General features: G+C 38.2%; 1 protein-coding gene across 1 annotated transcript in view; it reads right to left on the bottom strand.

Moving 5' to 3' along the window:
• LOC134741948 (TNF receptor-associated factor 4) overlaps positions 1–6,783 on the bottom strand; it is a 111,585-nt gene extending 104,802 nt beyond the window's left edge. The window contains exon 1 of the mRNA XM_063674839.1: positions 6,480–6,783. Within this exon, the coding sequence (XP_063530909.1) occupies positions 6,480–6,514 (35 nt within the window). The 5' untranslated portion in view covers positions 6,515–6,783. The remainder of the gene's footprint in view (positions 1–6,479) is intronic.
• Positions 6,784–12,771: the final 5,988 nt, after the last annotated feature.

The raw sequence follows: 12,771 nt of genomic DNA, 5'->3' as shown, positions 1-12,771 counted from the left end.
CGCACGCACTGCCATTCTGCCAGTGGTTCTACAACTACATAGTACGCGCCCTTGTGGGAAAACAGTTCAGTCAGATGCGGTAACCCTCACCAACTTTTAGTAAATATGTGTTTGGTACCCCAAAACTGACGGGAGATATTGGCCCAGGTAGAGCAAGTGAACATGTCCCGCGTAATGACGTCATCAAAATGGCTGCCGCCGCAATACGAAAAGTCAATATTGATAAAGATAAGATATCTATTCGTGACAGTAACAAACATGTACAGACAACAAAAGCAGAAGAACAGAACATTAAGTGGGAACAACTCATATAATAAATAAATAAAAAATAAAATTAATAAAATTAATTTATTTCAGGAAACAGGTTCCATAATATTGCACCCAAACTATGCATTGCACAATGCACATGTGGGGTAACAAATGATAGCAGATTAACAGATATATGAATGCGTGTGTCCTCCGTCCTCCCTGACTGACTGACTGACTGATTCATCAACGCAGAGCCGAAACTACAAACGATATAAAGTTGAAATTTGCACACCAGCGGTGTCAGCATGGTTGCATTTTTATCACCTGTCACTAAGCCTGTCACTTTTGCACTTACATACTACGTGACAGGCATGGTGGCAGGCGATAAAAAAGCTACCGCCCAGCTGCTGCAGCTGCAGCTGGGCTGAGGCCCGCAGGTTGCATTTATAAAGTGTACAAAAGATAAGCTAACATAAACCAAATGTGGTTAAACTGTACATCATATTAAAAAATATGAACTTTTAGAGCAGTCCTAAGTGTAACATCTGATTGCATAGCTAGTATGCGGAGTAGTTGGTTCCCAGACGGCTCGGTTACTGCGACCGGCTCACCAGCTCACCACACTCACTCACTGCCAACAGCTTGACAGCAACTTCTTGTACGAATGTGTTATAATGTATTCATGTGATTCAGGGCAGGTGCCCAAAATTCCCAAAATTGCGAACAATCTACATTGAAAAACTTCGGGAACATCACATATTTTTGTATGAGGATCGAAATGTTCCGTTTCTAAAATGAAATTTTCATTAAATTCCTTTGAAATTTTCCTGAAATTATAAGAAAAGCACCTAGAGTGCCTGCTTTATAAGGACAAGGGTTCAATCAGACAACTAGGTTTTATATCCCTTTCATACTGAGGTAGGGCCCGTACATTTCATGCTGTTGACGAGCGCGCAGCGAGTGGCATGCGCTCACCAACAATGGCCACGCGCTCACCAACTATGGGCACGCGCACCCATAAAAGGAACAAAGGCTTTTGTTTAAGAGGCCGTAGTCGATTTTATATTAAATAACAAGTATTGATTTCTATTAGCACGTCTTCTCATCTTGCCTTTTAATAATGAGGTCGCGAGCGTGCGTCACCGGTAATGCATGAAGAGAAGGGGCAGTTTTTAAAAATTCATCAAAAAATCATGGTGGTAAATTATACAAATTGATGTATAAGAATAGTTTCAGCAAATGTTGTAGATTGTTTAAGTATCAAAATTACGTTGAAATTAAGTCGATTTTTAGAGAAATTGTCACTTGTTTTGAAGTAATTTCTGGAGAAAATTGATTTCGTCTAACTTTCATTTACACTACTTCAAAGTCATAATAATAAAAATGTAGTCTGATAAACGTCAAGTACAGGATATGTGTAATACAAAATTACCATGTTTAGCAGTCCAAACTTTACGAAATTTACAAATAAGAGCGACAAAATCAGTGCTTTACGCGCGTTTACCTAAACATCGATGGATGTTTTTTTTTAAAGCAAACATTACTAATTTAGTGAGTCTGTTTTCAAAAAATTGATCTGATAAAAGGTAAGATAAGAAGACGTGCTAATAGAAACCAGTACTTGTTATTTCAATTAGGTAACAAAAGGAGTAAAATTTCACGGACTAAATCTATCAATTTTACATTTTTATGTATGTTTTAAATCCATACTAATATTATAAATGCGAAAGTCTGTCTGTCTGTCTGTCTGTCTGTCTGTGTGTTTCCTCTTCACGCTTAAACCGCTGAATCGATTTAGATGAAATTTTGCATAGAGATAGTTTGAGTCCCTGAGAAGGACATAGGATAGTTTTTATCCCGAAAATCATCATCATCATCACCTTAAGAAAGTAAAAAGCGGGGTGGAATTGAGATAATTAATGAAGTGCCTGCTAATTTGTGTGCATAATAATAATATGCTCAAGTTGAATTATTGCTATGAGATTTTTACCAGGCGCTATACTGCTGTTACTAAGTCCACGCAGACGAAGTCGCGGGCAAAAGCTAGTTATATATATGCCGCAGTAAAAAAAATTTTTGGGCCAATCTGTAAATAAAACAAAAAACTAATGGCAAATCCATTAGATACAATAGACTGAATACCTAGTATTAAACATAATTAAAACACAACTGATTATATAAATTTTGAAACCTAATATTTCACTGTAAACATTCCTTTTAACTACACTTCATAAATTGACAGTTGTTTCCACTTTTTTTGTAAGACGTTTAAATTACGTACCTACTACTAACCTACATAGTTATAACAGCAAGTAACCAATAAGTAAATAACTTAATAAATAATTTATGATTGGTTTAACTTATTAGGTTACATGTATCACTTGTAGCAAACATAGATATAACTCCGTAATAGATGGATACAGTCTAAGGAAAAAACGTGCCTCGAAAATCAAGAAAATTTGACTCTCGATCAGAAGGCGCTACTAGCTTTGGCCTACTGTCGTATAGATGGCGTTGACGGTTTCGTTTGTTATTTAATAAAAAAAATCATTTATCCATAATTAAATACATTTCATCGTATTTTTATAAATCTGCATTTTTAGTTTTAAAGTGTGTCGATAGATGGCAGTGAATTTACTGTGGTTACAAAATTTACTATGACAGTACCGCTCTAGTATAAGTTACTCTATGCTTGTAGCAATAACCAATCACTGGCGCCCACAGAAGTGTGGCCGGTTTTTCTACGATAATCGATTAAATTGATTAAAATTCGTCACGTCGCTACCTCACTAGTAAATATACGTTACACTAGAAATGCTTGTTATGGCAAAACCACAACATGTATGCTCCACACTGATTGTTAAACAATTAAATTTCTGTTTAGGGTTCCGTGCCTGAAGGGTAACTAATAGAACCAAATTACTGCGTCCGTCTGTCTGTAACAGGAACTGGAATATATAGGTATCTCATCTTACGACCCGTAATGGTAAATGTATGTAGTTTGATATCTTCATATATATCAGATACAACCACAAAGTAAAAATTTAAAAAGCGCTTTTTATATTTATTATTCATTATTTAAATGTTTAATTTTCAACTTCGGAATTCATGCCGTAGGGCTCTAGCGGCTGCTTTTCTCCAAGGATCATCCGATAACTGATATCGGATTGGACAATATGAAAACGCTCTAACGGAAACATTGGTGCGCGATTCGACGCGCACTTAGCGGGTTTCATTTGAAACTTACACAAGGCGTTATATCAAGTATAAAGTCATCAACTCGTAATAGATATTGATCGAATGTTAGCGAGTGATTTATTGTACATTTCCACGCGATATGAGCTGAATTCTGATTTTAAAATCTGTTATGATTTGACATTAGATGTGATACGATCGCTCGCGCTGATTTATGCGCGTGAAATACGTTACAATGCACAACATGGAAAGCATGTCTTATTGGTGCGCGCGAGATGTATCGCATGTCTTGTCATTTTTATTTTTATTTATCGATAATAACGATACAGCTATTATAACAGTTAGTGTAGCTAAATGTAAACTATAAAACTATTTCTAAGTATAACATAACAGAACATCAAATCATCAAAACATATTATAACAATATCAAAACTTTACGCTCTCAATGTTTAAATTACTAGACACTTGTCATGAACATTTACGGAGGTAACATATAGGTTTTTATGTCGTAGGTAGGTAGGTAGGTAGGTAGGATAGGTAGGTAGGTAGTTTTCGTTGCTAAACCATTGTTATACATAGGTACAAAGAAAGTATATTGAGTACAAGTTTTACAATGTACAATGTAAAACTTGTACTCGCTCTAATTTCTTTGTAGTTATTACAATTTCCAGAGTCCGTAGGGCCCGTAGGGCCTGTAGGGTAGGGCTCTAGCGGCTGCTTCATGTTACTTCAGAATGTCGTTTTAAATGAGAGCGTGACTTCTATTGTATGGCGGCGGCGGCGGCGGCGGCGGCGGCGGCGGCGGCGGCGGCGGCGGCGGCTAGGTAACGTTCGTGTGACTTGACAAATTGTAAAGTCCGAACATCGCTCATGTAAACGACAGTCACCACTCTCTCCACTCATACAGAGCGTCAGATTATGTAAATATTGCGGTAATTATACACGTATACGGTGACATTTGTGCACTTGATATAATTTATATAAAGATCAAGGCACGAACGAAATGCTACTGGCGCTACCTGGTTTAACGGACTGACGAAACTAGGAAGTCTTGAATGATAAAAGTTCGTATTATTTATTTCATATATTAGCTATGCTTCTGGCAAGGTTAAAGACCTGACCAAAAGTTCTGGCTAATTTTTTTCATGACTATTTAAATATTTAATTTGAACCTGTAACAATTACAGACTGCCTCAAGAACCTTTTTTTGCATTTTTTGAAAAAATATTTTGCACGCTTCTGGCAAAGTCAAAGACCCGACCAAATATTCTGGCTTATTTTTTTATGACTATTGAGATGCTTAACTTTAACCTGCAAATATTACAGATTGCCTCAAGAACCTTTTTTAGGACGAAAAAAAAATATAAAAAAATAATCTTTATTGCAACTTTAAATTATTATATACTTAACATTGGTTCCTGTCTCTCAAAGTATATCTTTATCATATTTTATCTATTATAATGAATTGTTAATTTTAATTTTATTTATATTACTTGTAAATAGTTTACATATATAAGCCAAATAGCTTGAAATAAATGAATATTTTTATAAGGGTTGATTTAGCTCTGCTACCCTGCAGCCAGACCTGCAGTGCAGTCTGAGTTAGGGTATGATAGTATAAGTACGAGTATCAGGCAAATTTTCAGCTTGCCTCAAAGGACCTACTCCAAAATGTCTACCAGCTCTCCGCCTACTGCCATTGAATACCGCATAAGCTAGGCTTGATTTGAACTTTACAGATGAGATGTAAATTTATGCCGAGCTCCGACGGACATTAATCTCACTTCGTCATGTCGGTCCGTCCGTTTGTCCCAAAAAGCCAGTAAACTAGACTCGTCATGACACTTAGTTAGTTTATGACTAGGTATGTAGGTAGCTTTTATTTCAGTGTAGGTAGGTAAAAATGGGACATTTTTTTTTATTGCAAATCATGGTACATAAAGTTATTAATATCACAAATGTATATATCACATGGACACTGACAGGGTATAGCAAGAATATTCTTAAATATATTAATAATTGAGTAGTTCTTAGCTAGATACTCTAGATAGTAGATATTATTTAGCAAATTTGCCATTAAAGATTCTTAGCGCCACTTGCACCATCCCACTAACTAGCCCGGGGTTAACCGATTAAACCGTTAACCCAGTGACAAATTGTACTGGTAACTCCAGGTTTAACCGGTTAACACCGGATTAGTGAGATGGTGCAAGTGGCCCTTATCTTTTAGGAACTCTGCAACAGAACAGTAGGCTTCTTAAATGACAAGCGTAACGTTTTTAGTTTAATCCTTACTATCATAAATGCGAAAGTAACTCTCGGCGCGATTCGAGAAACGAATTAGAGATTCACTAGATATGAAATAGTAAAGATATGTGACATTTGACGAAAAAGGTACCTTATGGCGGCTGGCGCTTACGTCGCATAGCGACTAGCGTCGCTAATTATTGCGACGCTATGCGACGTAAGCGCCATCCAATATTAATTGGAGCGGCGTTATTAATAGCGTAAGCTCCAACCGCCATAAGGTACCTTTACCCGTGGGACGTCACATATCTTGACTATTTCATATCTGGTGAATCTTTATTCATTTCCCGAATCGCGCCGTCTGTCTGCCCACAGTGCCTACCTGTCTGTTACCTCTTCACGCTTAAACCGCTGAACCGATTTACATGAAATTTGGTGTGTTACAATTACAAGTTATTATGCAATCGGCCCCTGATTCTATTAATTATTTCAAAATTAAGTTTAGGCAGTAAATATAATATAAGTATTTTGATGTATGCAAATTATTCTGAAATTAAATTTATTTAAGATACCTCTTTAAAAATATTTAAAATAATAATTCTGCAAACATAAACAACCTAGGTACACGCGAACATATTTTAATGCAACATCTCAACTGGCACCTATTTACTAACAACATAACCGGCATAGAAACAAGCACGCCCATACATCTCAAACCAGAACCACCATACATAGGCAAGGCATGCATACTTAGTGCACGAATCATTAACACCGCCGTGCCAACTCACCTGTTCACTTTAAACAGAAGTCCAACTGGAGTCATGGCCACTAATAAAAAAAAACACTAAAACTTTTTAAAATGACTAAAAGCACTGGCCGCAAACAGAAAAAAAAGTTCAGTGTGATTTCGCGTGTTCTATTTTCAAAACTTGGGTCCTATTTTCAAATAGGAAGAGTTGAGGGTGTATTCTCAAAGCGTTAGAATCTAATCAAATCGAGCTCTTTATGCAGAGCGTATGATCGATTGCGCGTGCTAGCCGGGCGACGGTCGACACCATTCTGCTCGACACAAACAATGTGGCGGCTACTAATTAACTAACTTAGTTCTACAAGTTTCCAGAGGACAGGTGGGATCATATTCTGTATTTAAAGTAACGGAATTCAGTCAAGTTTGATGCATGTCCTTCGACTGAAATGCTTGAAATCCTGTTTAAGTTGTGTTCTATAAAAAATCGGCAGACGGCACATTTATGGCGTCAATTCGAGTTAGTTCTTAATGAGAATTTCTTATCGAATTATTGCCGTGTTTTATTAACAATCAATTTGCAGTGGTATTTTGTGGAAGTAGAAACTGATTTAAGTAACGGTCGCGTACTGTGCGGTTTAAGAGGAATTTCCTCCCGCGTACGCTTCGGCTGTGGAATGAGCTCCCTGCGGAGGTTTTCCCGAGGGGCTACTGTATGGGGTTCTTCAAAAAAGGAGTGTACAGGTTTTGAAAGGGTCGGCAACGCGCGTGTAATATCTCCGGTGTTGCAGGCGTCCATAGGCTACCGTAACTGCTTACCATCAGGCGGGCCGTATGCTTGATTGCCACCGACGTGGTATAAAAAAAAAGTACGCACTGTCAAAAAGTTATCAGATCTCTTGTGGAGCCAAGCTTCTAACTCTACAAGCCCTAACTTCACAAACTACATCTTAGTCTAATTATGTGGCTTGGCCGTTTCGCTACCGTCACATGAACATAAGGTGAAAAATGTATTCACTATTCATTATTTTTTATTATACAATAGTTCTTGTAGTAACGGAACGGCCAAGCCACATAATTTGACTAAGGTGTAGAGTTTGTGAAGTTTCAATTGAAACTAAAACAACCCTAAGGTCTGTGTTTATACTATACAGTACATAAAATTAAATGTAAACGAGTTTAAACTATTAAGGAGACTTCCTGTGCTCGGCGGTAGTCAGTCGTAATTGTAGCTAGTAAGTCTAGCAACTTAACCTGTTTTATTCTAGTTTTTACACAAATGCAAGAGCTCGGGTTGGATTTAGTATTCTTTTGACGGACGGTCAGTCCAGCGGGGCTAAGATGGACGGCTGTCTATCATTTGTCATCATACCTGTCACGCTCTAACAAGTACGTAAGTGCAAAAGTGACGCATGTTGTGACAAGTGACAAAAACGCGACCATGCTACCAAGCGGCTGATATTAGTACGTGTTCGCGAAGCAATCGCTTAAGGGGATCACTTATCACACTTTACTGGGTTTCAGGACACTTTCTGCTGGGACGGACATCAGAAAGGTACAAGATGACAGAAAATATCCGACGAAAGGATGATTGTATTAACCCATGCCTTAATAATCCTGATGTGCGGAAAATGACACGCTGCGTACTTTAAATGTCAATGTGTTGCCATTGCCATGCAAAGCGCAGTTACGAAATTGCAAGGCCACTTTATGAATGGATTTCATCGATAATGTGTCCATTGTCCATTCACTCAAAACTTACGTTAAGACCTGCACGTCTACCAAGAGTTGGCATTTGACATTTACATTAGCGACTGCATGTACTCGATCTCTTTCCCTCTGCAGTGCGAGCAAGATGGACAGAGATCTAATTTACGTGGTACGTCTACTGGGCGTACAATCAACGTCAGATCTGTCAGGGGAAGACTGACAGCTAGACTTAAAAACATTATAATATATCTGGGAGACCGAGCTTTGCTCGGAAAACATATAAAAACTCCCATATAGCAAATTTCATCGAAATCGTTAGAGCTGTTTCCGAGGTCACCAAAATATATAGATATATATATGTATACAAAAATTGCTCGTTTTAAGGTATATAAGATTCAAGTTTTTAAAATGACGACTGTCACATCTCCAACATCCATACCTCTACTGCCAAGTTAGCCGAAAGACTATTAGGACGCTGGATTCAACTATCTCTTAAGGAGGCTGGCCGCTGGATTCAACTCTTAAGGATTACCATAACAGAGTCTAAGTGCGCAGATCTAATCTAATGCCATCTTGAAGAGACCATCGTGTATGTAAAAGTGGTCGCTAGAATTTTTTATCGCGTATATATATATATCTCTTTACTTGAAAATAATAGTAGTGTATAACTTGCCTTATGAACCGATTTTGCATGTACAACTATCCTTAAAGTTTATAGTCAATGATTGTGCATTATTTTAGTATGTGGGAATTTTTGCACTTTGTAATTTTTCCTCAGTCACCCGTTGACCACGAACGCTGTAAAGGGTTCGAAACGTCGGGATGTATTATAAATTCAATATACGCGATATAATCCGTTTTCATAGTTTTATTTCATGAGTAACTATCGCGGTAACCGAAGACAATATTATGATCGCCAGAAGTCAACCAAACACGTGCAAGAGCGGAACCCGCCAGTCGATCTGTATTTTGAATGCTAAAGGCTTTCGACTTTCGTTCATAGTTTTATTACACGACCGCATCCGCGCCACCACAGGATGTTCCCTCGCCAACTTAACCTTATGTAGCTCACACAGCCTTAGTTGTGCGGACTTAAGTGTTATATTCGCTTGTTTTAGTGATGGGGTGGGGTTGTCATCACGTCTCCATATTTCCTTGATATAAAGTGTATCAGTGCAGGGAATTTGATTACGGATAATCGGTGTAACGGACGCTAGTTACGAGCGTATTAAATATATGCGTGACACTTATTGCGACCACCACTAAAGCACAAAGATTTGATACATATATCTAGGTATTATACAAGCGATGGTCATTGTAAAATGACCGCTTCGCAGTGCACTCTTTTCACTCTTTTACCTTTGGTGCAAAAAAACTAGACGTAGGGTTTTTGTGCGCGACTTAAATATAATGAAGTGTAGCTATATCGCCTTACGGCAGCCTTAGCACAGGGCGGACACGCTATACATCAAAAATCACTTGCGTTTCTATGTGTGAACGGCACGTCAGTACACGCGTCATGCGCGTCATAGTGTGCGTAAGTTGCTTAAAAATAGTACTGAGCGGCCGGCAAACGGCCGTCAATCTGCTGTCGCGGGGCGAGGTAATTCAAGTCGGGGCGGGGCGGTGCGTGGCCGTTCTGTATGATACTCTATTACTTATTCTGTGGCCTTAGTCCGCTATTAATTAATATACTGTAAGTAAATGAAATTAATAGAATACGCGAATAGTTTCTATATGAGCCGAGATTCGAAGTAAAATTTCGAACCCCCGAACTGAAAATTCCGAGATAAATTGGTTCAACGTATTAAGCACCATCTTACGATGCTATACCTAATGTCATATCATCAATCTCATAACTCAAGAATTAAATAAGAGTAACTGAAGTGTCGTTCACACAATTAATAGAGCAAGGTTGACTAGCAGAAATGTCGCTATTCCTAGCCCGCGACGGAAATCCGTAAGGCGCATAAATCCGCCGCAAAGGTTATTATTGTTATTAAAGCGCAGTGTAATGCTATAATTGTTGCTATTAATTAACGGGTAATGTCACGTTGTTCTGTGACTGTTGACTGTGGCTGCAACTTGTTGAAGAAGCCCATTTGACGGGCTTGGCAGGTTGCAGGTTGCATATCACACGTCACACACGTGGTTTGTTATATATCAGTCAATTCAATAGATTGTTAAGCATGGGTCACTTTCACCATAACTCCTGAGATATTTTGTGGTCATATTATAAATTTATAACCAATAAGTAGTTCGAGGGTGAAATGGGTGCTTTCACCGGAATTACACTCAATCGTTCTTTTCGATTATTTATGAGGGTAGCAAACATAAGCTTAGGTACATAAACTTACAATTGGCATTTAACTCCAACAGTGTAATGAAACCAGCGAGCTTTGCTTGTTTACGTAGCGATCTTAAAAAAATATGGCAACTTAATATGTTTAAAGAACAAACAATGCAGATCAGTCCTTATATTCACCATTAACTAATACAGCTCACCCCGGAGGATGCGCTGTGTAGCCTGCATGTTGTAAGGGCGACTTGCACCACCCTACTAACCCGGAGTTAATCGGTTATGAATGAATGAATCAATGATTTATTCACTTGAATATACATATACAGCGCATGCACTTATATACTATATTCTGCCATGAAGATATAGGTTAAGGTTTCGCAATTTAAGAAAATATGGTGATAAAACTTTTAAAAATAAAAAAGCGCTGAGTTTCATGTGTACCTATACAGGACGTATTGTTTCGTACGTAACGTACCTATCTCTAAACCCATGCACTATCATCATGGATTACAGCTACCGTTTGGATGTGCTCTAATGCGCACGGAAGATGTTTTCTAGCTTTTCATATTTCAAATTATACGGATTTTATATAACCTTTTGACAGTTCAGTCAAATGTCGCGCCAACTCTTATGAATAACCTGTCACAGGGTATCTGATGATGACTGTTTATACACTCACTGTTTTACACAATTTTTGTTTCGCATTCCTCCATCCAGAGCCCAGCAACAGTAGTTCATTGTCACAACTTACCTTCCCATTGTTTCCCAAGCTGTTGTTCCCAGCTCCCACAGAGCACTCGTTTCTCTAAAACCAGTATTTGATGTTTTATTCTAGTGCAACCATGGCCCCTGATTCACCTTGCTGACAATTGTTTCTTAGCATCGATAACTCGCCGTAATATGGTAGCCAAACCACTTAACAAGGTCACTTATCGACTCTTGATGTTTTATTCTAGTGCAACCATGGCCCCTGATTCACCTTGCTGACAATTGTTTCTTGGCATCGATAACTCGCCGTAATATGGTGGCCAAACCACTTAACAAGGTCACTTATCGACTCTTGATGTTTAATTCTAGTGCAACCATGGCCCCTGATTCACCTTGCTGACAATTGTCTCTTGGCATCGATAACTCGCCGTAATATGGTGGCCAAACCACTTAACAAGGTCACTTATCGACTCTTGATGTTTTATTCTAGTGCAACCATGGCCCCTGATTCACCTTGCTGACAATTGTTTCTTGGCATCGATAACTCGCCGTAATATGGTGGCCAAACCACTTAACAAGGTCACTTATCGACTCAGAAATGTACATGAAATTATTAGTTGAGGTTTTCTCCTGAGTACACATCAGTAAAGAGTTAATACCAAATACCAACTAGTCTTATTAGAAGGACCATACACTTGTTTGCGATTACAGCTTGGTAAAAAATACTGAGTCGTTTAAGGCGACTTGTTAAGCTACTGGAGTAGTACCCAGAGCTTAGCACACAAAAGGTGATAACTCACAACACTTACTTCCAACTTTTGGGCCTTTTGTAAAGGCCGTGTTGTTTACGAGTGGCGAGGAATGCAAACAGGAACCGGCGCGGCGCGGCGCGATAACAAGAGGTAATGCCTTCCGGGTTGCTGACCGAAATAGCCGTTAAGAATTTTCTTTACAATCACAGGGTAATATTAACCTCTTCTTACGCAATGTTTCCAATAAATACCTCAATTTTAAATAGTTTCTGTCCAGGAATTCCGAAATTGAAACAAAAGTGTCCTTATTTGTTGTTGATTCCTCGCTCTGGGTCGTATCTGGCCCAGCAGGCTGCCATTGCAGAAGTTCAGCGGGACAGAGGGAATAATCGCGACCTTTGAACAGGGTACGATTCAGGGTGGGTTGTTTAGGTTTTTGATTGAATTGAGGACATTAAGCGGAGTCCTTTAGTTTTTTTAAATTCTTCACCAGGAGGTGGATAATTTAATTATTTTAAGAAATTTGCTGCCACTCCGATGGATGAGACACAATTAACTGAACTTATATACCTACTGATATACATATTATTAAACAATAATATTTACTAAAAGACTTAAATGATTAAATATCACAAAAGTACAACTGAAAATGTTAACGGCAACTTTCGATTTTGTATGGCAAAAATGAAAACCCAATAACAATGGCTTTTAACCTCTTGTCAAAGAGATAGGTTCCAATGTTCCGTATACATTTTTTTAGTATTTCTTATTTACCTTCAAATAACAATTAAGGCAAAAGTATCGTTATTTATGTAACGGGAAGTTAAATAAAAGAATGGCGATTTTATAACAAATTCATTTAA

This window comes from Cydia strobilella, chromosome 6 (assembly GCF_947568885.1).
Source record: "Cydia strobilella chromosome 6, ilCydStro3.1, whole genome shotgun sequence".
In the NCBI taxonomy this organism is placed as follows: domain Eukaryota; kingdom Metazoa; phylum Arthropoda; class Insecta; order Lepidoptera; family Tortricidae; genus Cydia; species Cydia strobilella.
Note: the sequence above shows the minus strand (reverse complement) of the source record. Positions and strands in the feature narration are given on the sequence as shown.